Raw genomic sequence first — 14,096 nt, 5'->3', positions numbered from 1 at the left:
ATTATACTGGTGTACGAACTATTTATGAGCTGTACCTTTATCGATAATGATTGAAAAAAATCACGACTGGCATTGATGCTTATTCACTTTTCACTATTTATTTGATTACTCTGCGTCTCCCTCTCTCTCTCTCTCTCTATCTCTCTCTATCTATCTCCCTCTCTCTCTCTTTCTCTCCTCAATATTTTTAATAAATGTCATTTACACTGCAATGCCAATATACCCCATTGCAAAACTGTCACTCCGGGTATTTGTACGAAATTTATATGAATGACAGGAGTGCAAGGTAACTGCACCCTTGGGTCAATGATATCGTCACGTATGCGATACAATTATTCAGTTATGGCAGCAGCAGTGGCAGCGGCAGCGGCAGCGGCAGCGCAAGCATCAACCGAGTCAGCAGTCGAGGCAGCCGTGGATAACCTCGGAACTGAGGAAGTTGCTTGACCTGGAAGTGGCCGCAGCCCGTTTTGGCCGCGAGAGTGTAATGCACCAAGATTACGGCCAGGCAGCTATACAGGCTGTCACAGATGCACACAGAGATACAGATACAATTGCCTTTGCCATAGTAAATACAGATTAACTGTGAATAACAAACAAACTGAAGGCTGCGGCTTTGAGTAGACAGATAGAAATATGTTTCAGATTGTAGATACAAATACCATATACAGATACAGATCAGATACAGATACAGATACAGATACAGATACAGATACAGATACAGATACGATACAGATACAGTACAGATACAGATACAGATACAGATACAGATACAGATACAGATACAGATACAGATACAGATACAGATACAGATACAGATACAGATACAGATACAGATACAGATACAGATACAGATACAGATACAGATACAGATACAGATACAGATACAGATACAGATACAGATACAGATACAGATACAGATACAGATACAGATACAGATACAGATACAGATAGATAGGAGACATAAGGACAGACATTGTTAGTTATAGATGCAGATATTTTGGCAGCTGAGGTCACTGATGCACAGATACAAATACAGCTATAGGCTACACCCACAGCTAAATTTACAGCCACTTACGGTTCGTTGGATATTTATAGGTTTTTGGGCGAATGTCGAATTGCATTGCATTCGTTGCCCGAAAAGTCAAGCATGAAAAGGCCGGGCGAATGAACGCAGCGAAGGCCGACATGGCAAATACTTCATTAACGACGTTGACCGCAGTTGAAGGGGCAGGGGCATGGGCGTGGCAGCCCATGGGCTTCAGGATGCAGCAGCAGAGTTATGTTAAACGCTTTTGGCTAATCAACTGCGCCATATGTTAGCGCGGATTATTTCCCACATTTTCTTCATATTTATTGCGGGTCCCAAACTGCCCCCAAACCAGCCTGCTCCCTTCCCCCGCCTTGACCCTGGATAAATGTCCTCTTTTTTCCAGCTGGACTTCGTTACGTGGCATTCATGGAGGAAGCATTTCATTTCCGCTCCTGTCGACATTTTTCAAATCTATGAGCGTCCAATGCAAAGCACCAAAAATTTCCATTAAAATGCAATAGGTGCAAATTAGAAGACAAAAAATCCCCAACTCGAAAAAATAAGAAAATAAAACGAAAAGAAGCGAAAAAATGCGAATAAATTGGTTGTCACGTGCGTGGCAAATGGACAGACTGCAAATACCCTGGAAAAAGAGGAGAGAATTGTGAAGAAGAAGAATATGCAAATCTAATTGGCATCGTGTTTTTATAAGATTCTAAAATAAAATAAATAGAATGGGTATTTGTTTACCTACGTTTGAGAATAAAAATTAAAATTAGTTTAAATATGGGCATATACAAATTATTTAACTAATGATTATAATAATAGAAATTAAAATTCAAAGCTCTTACTAATAAGATAAATAACGTTTTCATTACATTCTAATTAGAATGATTTTAAATTCCAATCAAAACCAAAACCAGCCCAAGAGTATTCTACAAATTTATTTCAACGCGCAAGCATTGCCAACCAGAATGCGCCGCGTTGCCAATTGCTTGAAAATACATATCGATAGAAGTTGCGATAGTTAGACAATACTTGCTGAGGTTGTGGCGCAGCGAACAGCTGCAGTGTAATTCGCCGTACGACACGTAAAATTCATGCCGGTTTTGCTCTTCACTTAGTGTACCAAATAAGTTACATATTCTATTAAAAAATTATGTAAAACGATGTAAAGATGTGGTGGAGCGGCTCTAAAGTTTTAGCAATGTAAAGCGTGCAGCGGTGTCAAGTGTGCGCTAAGCGTACATTGTGTTTCGGCTTTTTGTTTTGATTCTTATCACGCTGCGAAACAGACAGCCAAAGCGGACAGTGCAATGAAAAATAAAGTAAAAACAAAATGGAAAAGCTGTGAGAATGCGCGCGCAATCAACAACTGAGCGAATGTGCGAAGGAAGAGAGAGAGAGAGAGAGAAAGAGAGCGAGCGAATTCACCGGTTTTTATGCTGGCGACTGCTTGGGGCGAAAGCTCCCAAAGCAGCGCAGCGCAGCAACGACGGCGTCGTCGTCGTCGACAGCGGCAGCATTTAGTTGTGAGCAAGACTTTGCACTGTTCGGACGTCGTTCGCCGCACGCCCACGCTACGCCGACGCCGAAGCAACACGCGACAACTAGAAGCAACAACAGCAACAACAAAAATAACACGAGCTATAAGCAACAATTGTAATGCCAATAAGAAACATCAATTGATTGGAATAGAACGCCCGCCCACTGCGTTGCCAATCAGATTCCCTGTGAGCGATACCGTTACATGAACTCGCGATCGTCGCGCGCCTCGTTTAAAATTAATTAATTATTAATATGCACGCTAAAAGGTCAATGCAAATCACATATATAATTGAATCGAAATTATAAATATAAATTATCAAATCGCATTAAATTAAATATTATTGATAACTGCATGCGAATTGCATTCCAATTGGAAAGAAATCAAGGTGTTTAACGTGTTTTATTTTCCGCCGGTAAATGTGAATGTCGCACGGGCAAACGGATTTGATGTAGACGCCGACTTGGACGCAGCTCTACACATTGGAGCAGGCCCAACCCCCAATCCCGCCAACTTTGCATTGGTAGCAAACAATGTCACGACGCAAACAGTCGAATCCAAAGCCGTTGAATAAAGGTAAGTAAGAAGCATACCCACACAGAACCCCCCCCCCCCCCCCACGATTTACACCTGCTGCTACACATATGAGAAAGCAAGAAAAAAAAAAAAAAAAAAACAGCTTTGTCAGCTCGTAATATGTATGTTTTGGGGCTTTCCATGAAGCATGTGAACGATCTGAACCAAAATAAGAACTATATATAAATATATATGTAATTATGTATGTGTGTGTATGTCTGTGTACATATGTATACATGTGTATAAATTATAATAATAATAATGATAAACAAAAATGAGCGATTGTCAACTAGATTTGAGCTTGTTTTTGTTTCTTGTTTTTTTATTTTTTTTTTAATTTTTTTTATTTATATATATGAAATTTCATTGTTAACACATTTAGAGACGCCTGGCCAGAGGGGGACGGCAGGTTGGGTGGGGGGATAGGACGGATATCGAACACACCCTATTATGTGTATTAAACTAATTACATTTCGTTGTTTGTCATTTGATATATGAGCCAGAGCCAAAGCCAGAGCTAGAGCTAGAGAGAGTGCTCGAGCCAGAGCACTCGCTTTGACCAATGAATGCATTTTGGAATCGAAATCGATAATACGTGCCCCACCTGAAGCAAACGGGCCAAAAGTCTTCGCTAATCGCTGACGGCTCCAACGTTGGAGCGCTCCTTATCGCGAGCACGTTTCACGGTTCAGGTTGAGTTGGATTTGCTTGTACTTTTGTTTCTCTACTTATTTACTTATTTTTATTATTATTTGTTGTTGTTGTTGTTGTTTTTGTTGTAAGCTATGATATCACCCGCCGTCGGTGTAAATTCAGGTGTGTGGGTGTGTGTGAGCACACTAACTGGATAAATATGCAAAAGAAATGAAATATCTATGCATGACGAGCAAATGAGCTGTATTCTAAAGCAGACACTGAATATTTGGGCAATTTTATGGGTACACACTGATCCTTTACTGTTAATGATATGATACTAATATAAAGGGCGACTGAAACTTAAGGGGTGTCTCTTGCTCAATGCGATTGATCAATTAATAATAGGCTTTATTCATTGAATATTTAAGTTTATTTTATATACACACTTATTTCGATCACAGATTTTCAGAAAGGCTTTATAAATAAAATAAATAGTTTCTTCAAGTTCCGAAATGTCCGCATATATAAGAAAATGCGAGGAGGATACACTTAATTAACAATCGAAGATTTATCCTGTCTATCATAAGAATAAGAATAACATTAATACACATGTCATATAATAAATAATTCATAAATTAAATATATATGTATGTGTGTAGACACTGTTTAACAGCACAACTAAGCAACGCTTACAGTTACGATAAATTAATGCGCTTATCTATGCAGTCGTTGTTGCTGTTGTTGTTGCTGCACCTGCGCCGTTCGCTTTCTTCCATACGGCGCACTATCGCAGGCTAGGCGAAGCAATATTCCCCTCTCTCTCGCTTGCTCGCTCTCTCTGTTTGTCTCTTTTCCTTTTAGTTTTGCATACTTATCTTAAGCGCATTTGCTGCTGTTCTTATTGCTAACTGTTCTTCTTCTCCTTGTTGTTGTTGTTTTTGTTGTTTGACATTTTTCTATAGCTTTAAAGCGCGCAGTCGATAAACTTTTATCACAATTGCAGCAGCAGAAAACGAAAACTGTGCAAAAGTCTTAGCTGCTGCTGCTGATGTTGTTGTTTTCATTGTTGTTGTCGTTCTTGCCGTTAGCTTTGGCGATATGGCAACGCCGCTGTTGTACCCTGTGTTGGTAACCGCAATTGGGCTGCAGGTCACAGACCAAATTAGATAAACATTGCATTTGGTATTTTCCATCCGCTGTTTATTTTTATTTTCTCATTTTTTATACATTTTTAATAATATTTTATCACTAATTTTATGTTAATTGCCAGCTGTGCGAACGCTGTTATCTAACGAAAAAAAAGAGTACGAGCAGTAGAAGTAGAAAGATAGAGCCTGTCGCTGAGCAATAGACACGACCAGCACACCGCATGTTGATGCGGGCGACAATTTCCATTTCCATTTCAAATTCCAAATTCCAATTTCAATTTTCCAAACAGAACTCCGGGCTCAGCTAGAAGAAGCAGAAGAAGCAAAAAAGAACTCAGAGCCAGTGAGCGCGTCAGCAATCGCTGGGTACGTGTCATACGGCTCTTTGCAGTCTTGATAGCAGCATTCATGTGTGTGCGTGTGTACATATCTATGTACATATGTATTTGCAGCTTGCAATTGCAGTTGCTGCAGCCCGTTGATAAAGCCAAAGCTCTCAGGTTGCGCTAGATAGCGAATTGCCAAGGCCACCCTGTAGTTGAGCTAGGCACCCTGTGCTTGTTATCCACTGCGACTGCGGCTTATGATTATGTTGCAAATGAACCGTTAAAGCTCGAAAATTAAGATCGAAGGGAGGGAAGGAGGTAGGGTGAGACGAGCTCAGCAGGCAGATAAGCTCGATACGAGCTTTGGCCATTTTGACATTGTGTTTTAAAAAGCGCGATAAGCTTTTGTTGTTAATGCTGATGTTTATTATTTTATTTTAATTTTTTTTCTCTTTTTGTTTTTGTTTTTGTTTTTTGCATTAACCGTTTGTGAAATCGTACCAGGAAATATCAGCAGATAAATAACAATAACAACTAACAGCAGCAACAGCAACAGCAACAGCAACAACTTGCATTACAAATTACAAAATGTTGTTTTCGTTTTGTGTACTCGCATTAAGTTCAATTCTTGTTGTTGCTTTTTGGACAGCGCATTTGCATATCAACAGCGATAAAGCAGTTAGGGCCAGCCGAGGGGAGGCGGGTGGTGTGGGGGGCGAGTAGGGCGGAGTAGTGGGCGAGCACTTGGGAACGTTTGAGTCTTGAGTCACTCAAAGACCCGTAAACAATGGCGATATCGAGTCGAGTCGAGTCGCTTATCGAAACTCAACTAACTAAAAAGCACTTGCTATATAATATCAAAATTTAAAATAGGAACAGGAATAACTGAAAACGAAGAAGGAGATAATCCCAAGCACAATGAACATAAACTAAGTTTTTCTAGATTTTCAGAATACACAGATGAATATATTTAATATTATATATTCTATATATATATATTAAAAATTCTTCATAATTTATATATACTATTTTGTTGCTACTTGATAATACTTATGATATAAAACTTGTTTGCTTTAGGTTTAAATTCTCGCCAATTTGATTATTATTCGGTTTATGCATTCGATCACAGCTCTAAACATTTAATACTATATTCCATAAAATATTATACAAACCAATAAAATTTCCGCTGTGCCATATAATTCTTAATCTTATACACTTAAAGTGTAGATACGATCGCAATCTTTAATTTATATTATTCTCTTAAGATTAAGTCATGAATGCTAATCTAACTGTCATTATGAATTGAGCGCATTTTTTCAATAATAAATATTATTTATTATTATCACAAAATCAAATGTTGAATCAGAATTCTAAAAATATACCAGTCTCTCTATATATATACATATGTATATGTGAACTGATAAACTATTGATTATTTTTAAATTTTTATTGAATATGGTTGAATTTGTCATTCGGATATATGCACATATACATATGTTGTATATAATATGTATGTTGTCTATACATATATATTTACATTTTCTTATATACACACAGGTATTTTATAAGGCTTATCTTGCATGTACATGCATGACTCTATCGTATGGAATTTTTCAAGATCCATTTGGTGTGTGATCAATTTTCAGAGACAGCTGATTTGCTGAGCAAGCGTTATCAAGGTTTTCAGTTTCATATCAATCGAAATAAATACGAAATTCGATGCTCGAGCTGTGATAATGGTTTGTAGTCAATTTCGAGAGACAAGCGGGGAGTAAAAAAAAAAGCTAAACAACAACAAACTTGAACAGCTGTCCGCTGTATAGATAGCCAAGCTCTTGTTGCTGTTGTTGTTGTATGATTTGTACAGTTCGCGCTTATCAGCTGATCTGATGGCAAGATTGTCGCGCTTTGCTTCAAAATGAGAATGAACTGAAAACAACGACAGAAATTGTAGCAACAACAACAAAAACAAGAACAATACCAATAACATCAACAACAACAAACAGCAAAAGCAACAAAAATTGTTTTATGTATTTTGAGTTTTTAGTCGTCGTTGTTGTTGTTGTTGTTGTTGCTGTTGCTGTAGCTCGTCGTCTGGCTGTTTTATAACAATTTCAAAAGATTTTCAACAAATGATAAAAATGTCAATGTGATTTGGCTTGTCGGATTGTAGCCGGGGCAGCGGCAGAGGCAGAGGCAGAGGCAGAGGCAGCGGCAGCGGCAGCGCCAAGTATGCAGCTACTATGCGATTATATATGGGGTTACACTGAGAGAAACGTTACAGCAAAGTCTTGTAAGCCAAAAGCAAGTGGATGCTTGGCTGGTCAAGAGCGAGCCGGAAATTCTTATAAATACACTGTGAGAAAAGTAACGAATATTTTGGTAGCACGTTATTGAGTGAAGAGTGAAGTGATCTTAACTTCAGAACACTTAATTAAGAATTATTGCCCTTTGTTTAAAACGATTCTTAATTAGATGGGATTACACTGTAAAAAACGGTTGATATGTTTGTTGTGACTTTTATTGGTTACAGTACTAAGAAAAATTTTTTAATATTTGTTTGAAGTTTTACTTAAATTTAGAAATATTAAATATTTTTAATGCTTTAAAAACATTTTTTACATATATTTTGGCATGCTTTGTATTAATTTAATTGTATGATAAAACTGATGAATGTGAATGTTTCTTTCAGGAAAATTGTTTTTGATATAAAATGATTTTTAAGTATTGGTAAAATTTCGAAAACAAAGCAAGATTAATGCCTTAAACAATTGAAATCGAAAACTTCATTTGAACTAAGGACCAATCTTGAATTTTATAGTAAATGGATTCAATTCAAATAAACAACTGCATTTTTTCGCTGAGTGTATAGTATTTAGTATACACAGACACCATTACGGATATATGTATACACACATGTGTGTGTGTGTATTTGTATACCTGGTTTATATATGGTTATATGGTTTGTTTCGCTATCGCCCAGCGATCTGGTTCGCCTCGCTTTGCTGATGATTTTGGCAACTGTTGTCAGCTGCTGGACAGCGGGGCGATTGGCGGGACGATTGGCGGGGCATTTCGGATGGGCCACGATATCATTGCGCACGCCTAATTAATTTTCGTTTGGCAAACGCGGCGATGCCATCAGATATCAGTTCCATTTTCCTTCTCCTTTTCATTCGTAGCTTGCCCCCTTTCCAAAAAAAAAAAAAAAAAATTAAAATAAAAATAAAAACCCGCTTGAAATCTAAATCAGCAATCATCACAAGTCGGCAGCCGCCTACTGAAGCGATATGAAATAAGAATCGCTGTCGCCTGGCAGTGATAACAACTGTCGGCCAGTCATAAATCTTTGTCAGCTGTTGATAGTCAGTTGGTCCGTCAATCCGTCACTCAGTCTGTCGTTACGCTTGAGCTCTAATCACTATCGCGATAACTATCGGACCGCTGCACTGATTTCTGCGCCTTTATCAACGGGAATTGCTTCCGCTATAGAGCTACGTTTCTGTGTGTGTGTGGGAGTGTGTGTATGTATATGTGCGTGGCTATGAATTTTATTATATCAAGTAGAAAATCTCATTTCTCATAATTCTACAATTTATCGCCATCGGTTCGTTACTTCAAGTGTCAGCGACTCACTGATAATCGTTATCATTATCATTATCGTCGGTGGCTTCTATAGCCTAAAAGGAATTCACTTAGCCTTTGGTCACATATAGTTATTCTTCTTTTCGACTATATTGCCTGGTGGCACTTAAGATTTGCCGATTTGCTGGCCTCACATTGCCAGATAATCATCATCTTCATTATCATCTGTTGTTTTGCTTGGCTTCGCTTTCTGGCTTCTGCTGTTGCTGTTGCTTTGGCTGTGCTCCCCACCCACTTAATTAAAACTCAACTGCCTTCCCATCATTGTCAGGCACTCTTCGCTCTTGTCTGAGCTCAATTTCATTTCGGCCTTTCTTTATCAATCTTTTTCGCGCTTATCTTGAAATAAAGTTCAACCAAGGTCCTATTATCTATTCCCAGCGATCAGCAGTCGCCGTTTAATTGACCAGCCGTACCACACCGAGCCGAACCGAACCACACCATGCCAACAGCCCCTAGGCCCCTTGGTCTGTCCGCCCGTCTGTCTCGACGCTTTTGCGCTGTCTTGTCTCTCTTTCGCATCTCCTTCTCATCTAACCACATCTTTGATTAAGCTGGCCACCTCGTAGACCTCTTAGACCTCTTAGACCCCGGCGACCCCTTGGATCCCAGCAAAATAAAACTCAAGTTGATAATCCAATGCCCTGGTGGTCGCAAGTTTTTCAAGCATCCTGTCTTGGCAAACTCTTAGCTTTGCTTTCTCATCAATCAATTATTAATTACAACATTTTCCCCTGCAACTGGCTGCCGCGCATCCGCCTAAACTCTCTCTCTCCCTCTCTCACTCGCTGTCTCCATCTGTATGCTGACTCAGCAGCTGGCATGTGCGATAAATTGATTAAATTTATATTTGCAGTCAGACGACAGCGACAATTTTGCTGCCATCCCTCGACCCGCGCCCTCTTTGCCTTCCTTTTGAGCACCACTTCACTTACTCTCTAAGCATCAACTCTTGTATCTGTTTTACTAGTTTTCTGATTATTTGCTCTGCTATCTATTATTACCCCTTCGACTTCCTTTTTGATTTTCTCGTGTTCCTCTATGATTTACTTTTTGATTATCTATTGGCTCCGACCTAGCGGTATATCTATTTAAGTTATTCTATAATGAGCCCCATTTTGGTTCTCTTATAGTATATCTTTATTTTACCTTTCTATGAGATCCTTTTAAGTTATCTCCAGTGATTTTTATTGGAGTCTTGGGTATCATATTCGATTTTCTTTGATTGTTCCTATCCTCAGCGGATTCTTTATTTAAATAGTGTAGTAGAAGACGTTTGATTCTTCCGAATCCCGTTCCGACTCCTGTTTTTATAATCTCTCTAAATACTATTCCTACTCCTGCTTCGCTTAACCCGTCGCTAAGCATTTCTTCTACCTTCACCTCAATACTTCCATCCGCTTCTTTGATTACTTCGTGAACTACATCAATTAATATATTTTTGCTACTAGCTCTTCGTTTACTGCGAAAAGTTCAGTCTTTGATTACCTCTTCGAATACCTCTTCATTAGCCAATTCGACTCCCTTTTCGCCTCGCTTTTGTCTTGCTGAGACTTCTTCAATTTCACACACACGCACAGAACTGAACATCAGGCTGCAATCGCAATGGAATCGAAATCGTAGCGCATAGGCACATTTCAAATGAAAATTTAAGTGCTGCGATTAATTTGGCTTATCAGGCCAGCGACAAAGCCCTCCCGCCCCAAATACGAAAAGCGAAACAAGTGCAATTAAAAGATTTTTAAGCAAACATTTGTCATTAGAGATAACACATGGAGGAGGAGGAAGAGGAGGAGGCGCAGGAGTACTGGGAGCAACTGTAAGCAGCGGGTGGGGTTTGGGGGAGCGATGACTACCTACGCATAAACCAAAATTGGGATGTCTCAATTGCAGGTGCTCGGGCAGGTTGGGTGAGCTGCAGCTGGCTTTAAAAAGCAAACTAATTACACGATAAACGACGCACGACGACGTTTGTCTCGAATGTCTCTATATCTGTGGCGGCGCAGACCTGAGGCTTGCCTACGCACGCGGCAATCAAATCGAATGAATGGCTGGCAGTTTGAGCGTTACGATGGGTACAGCTAGACATTGCCTCAGCACCCTCTCCCTCTCGATTGTGTGGCAATGGCCCTGGCCAAAATGCAGCGCACGAGGCGACGCGTCGCGTCTCGCAAGCGGCGGCAATCGATTAAAAATCCATAAAAATATATTTCTAGATTTTATGTGCTGATCAGAGAAGCAACAAACAACAACAGCAAAGCAATCGAAGGGCTGTGTATGTGTGTGTGTGTGTGTATGTTTGTGGGTAATTAAGTCTGCAGGGGGTTTGTGGTTAAGGGAGCACAATATGAAATCTATTTATGCCATTAGCTTTGCGCCGATCACACATTGCGATAGCCGCCCAGCCCAGCCCCAAAAACGTCCATTTTGTTTATCTGTAGAGTCTTGAAAGCGAGTTGGCAGCACCCACGAATCAAGGCTGCGGCGGGGGTATCGAGAAAGAGAGAGAGATAGACAGAGATAGACTGCGCAACGAAAAGTACACAACTAATTAAATCAAAGATTAAAAACGAATCACTCATGTTCCAAAATGGAAGCGAACGAGTTTGCGGAGACAACAGCTATATAGAGCGGGGTCTTGGTGGGAGGTTGGTTATATCACAAGATTCTAATCGCATATTTTGCCAAAAATTAAAGCAAGAGTGGTAAGGACGGAAGTTGATGACTTGGGTGATATCTTAACTTTAGAGTTTTTTTTTTTTTAGTTTCAAATTCAATTTCAGATTTAACATTAGGTTTTTTGCAAATTCATTGAATGATCTATATGTATATGATGGGAAAAGCTTCAAGACCTGTACGGCTATATATTCCTGGACCGCATACTTAAAATATCTAAATTTATATTGATTTATATTTTATCTATAAGCTTAAATTAACCAAAATCAGTTGAGATATACATGATCTAAATCGATAAAATTCAATTAGTTAAGATTAAAAATATTATTAATATATCAAGTTTATTTCTATTTTGTAAGATAGATGTAAAATGATAAAAATCAATACTTGAAATCGATATTTATCGATATCGAAATCATTGAGTTCTATTAATACAACATATTCACTTCTTACCATATAAAATCTTACAGGCACAGATCAAGCATAAATATACGATAAACATAGATTGTTACATACCCGGCCACAATTTCAGCATACCCCACTGTTAGTCACTTGCAATTGCTACGGGGTATATACAAGAATGAAAGACATTTGTGGCTTGGCATCGCGTCATCGTAGCACACACAAAAATCTCATTAGCTCAATTTCGAATTGTGTTTCTTGCCAGAGATACTCGACGATCATTAGATTTCGATAAGTCGACGAATTCGTGTGTCTTTGTACTTTGTTTCCTTTTTTTCTCGTTTTTCGTTTTTTATTAATTTTTAATATTGTTTGCCCAATTTTGACAAACTCAATCATGTGATTTCGTTTACTTAAGAGCAGCTCATGCGATTCGTTTCTGGTTCGACTTTGAGCACTTTAGGCGTAATCATTTGAATGGCCAACTTGGCCATTCGAGAGGCGAGAGAGAGAGAGAGGAGAGAGGAACGTTGGCTGATAGCTGAGACTGCAGTCGCCGTCAGAGCTTATCTAAATGCCAGCCTCAGAGTCTCGTCTTCCATTATGATACACAGATATGCACACACGTGGACAGGCTGAGGATGAGGTGAGACTGTGGAGCAGTCCCAGTCTATCTGGCGGGCAATCGAATGCGTCGCCAGCGCGTCGCCTTGCCAGCTCCAAGTGCAGCTCCAAATGGATGCAACTAAAGCAGCTGTAAGAGATGCTAGATATCGAAGCGCAGATGCTCTTTTGCCGATATACTCTATAGGAGATATTTAGATGGCTCGACCTGTTATTTATAGTATTCAGTAAAGATCATCTTGATATCTAGCGGAATGCTTCAATACATTCATATAGCATATGAAGTGAGTCAACACATTTCTAGTCATCACAACAGTTGATGTAACTCGCATTGCTTATCAGCCATTTGCAGGGTATTCGGTGAAGTGTTGAGGAAGCATAATTTACATGGCAACAGGCGCCATTAGGCGCTGCTCAAGCTCGAGCCAAGTGAATCGCATGCGAGACGAAATCGCGCTGAATAAAATGAAAGAAATAAATAAAAAGGTTCAGAGAATGAAACGAGTTTTAGCTGCGACCTGTTGCAACTCGACTGCAGCGCTTCACTTGCCACTCGCCCGCTCTCCGCCTCTCCCGGTCTCTCTCTCGCTCTCTCACTCGCTGGGCTGATGGATGCGTGTTTGTTTACAGCCTCGCTGTTTGTTTAGTTTAGCGTAATTGCCGCCGTCGCCAGCGTCGCCTGTGACGCGCGCGTCGCCGCAGGGCGCAAAATTAATGTTAACAACGTGTTTGGTCCGAGGCCTAACCCTGCTGCACCTCTCTTTCTCCATGTCTCATTTGTCCACCCGCTGGACTAAGGATATCGCGCATGCAATTTGAATGCCAGCCATGTGGAAGAGGCACAGGCACAGGCACAGGCACAGGAGCAGGCAGTGGCAGTGTCAGGGTCTGCGGCTCGTGTCTGCCTGCTCTTGTATTAAAACATTTTAATTATGGGCCACAAATGTGCGCAACTGTCTTGTTGAGAGGTGTGCCCGGTCGGCTTTTGCTTTGCCACTTGCCGCCTGCCGCCTGCCACTTGCCACTTGCCACTTGAGTGGGCTGCGTCTTTGAGCCTTAAATGGCATTTAGATAAAGTTGCGCATACGCCATGTAGGGCCATGCACTGGCCTGCCCATCGCTAGTTTATAAAGTCTATGGTCTTCTATTAGAGAGAGGCAATAGGCTAGGCGGGCTGCTCTTCTGCTTTCGCACACTCATTTATTGATAGTCTGATAAGAGCGCCGCTAAATATGAATTTCATTGGAAATCAAATTGAGCATAGCAAAAAAAATAAATAAAGACTTTTTGTCGCCATCAGCAGTCTCTCTCTCACCCTCTCTCTCTCTCTCTCTCTCTCTCTCGCCCTTTCTCGCTGTTTTCGCGCTAATTGCTCTAGTTGTGATACCCTAGCAAATGATTCGATTTCAGATGTTGTTGAGGAGCATAGATAAAGGGAGCTGAGAATATAGAAATTAAAGATGTGCATAGATAATTTGATATAT

The 14,096-nt window shown here is 40.0% G+C and overlaps 1 protein-coding gene across 1 annotated transcript in view; it reads left to right on the top strand.

Moving 5' to 3' along the window:
• The first annotated feature begins 2,092 nt into the window (after nt 1-2,092).
• ush (Zinc finger protein ush) overlaps nt 2,093-14,096 on the top strand; it is a 65,291-nt gene continuing 53,287 nt past the window's right edge. Inside the window, exon 1 of the mRNA XM_018003000.2 lies at nt 2,093-3,155. Coding sequence (XP_017858489.1) covers nt 3,113-3,155 — 43 coding nt within the window. The 5' untranslated portion in view covers nt 2,093-3,112. The remainder of the gene's footprint in view (nt 3,156-14,096) is intronic.

Source organism: Drosophila arizonae, chromosome 3, assembly GCF_054131065.1.
Source record: "Drosophila arizonae isolate 15081-1271.41 chromosome 3, UAZ_ARI_1.0, whole genome shotgun sequence".
NCBI lineage: Eukaryota > Metazoa > Arthropoda > Insecta > Diptera > Drosophilidae > Drosophila > Drosophila arizonae.
This window is presented reverse-complemented; position numbering and strand designations above follow the sequence as displayed.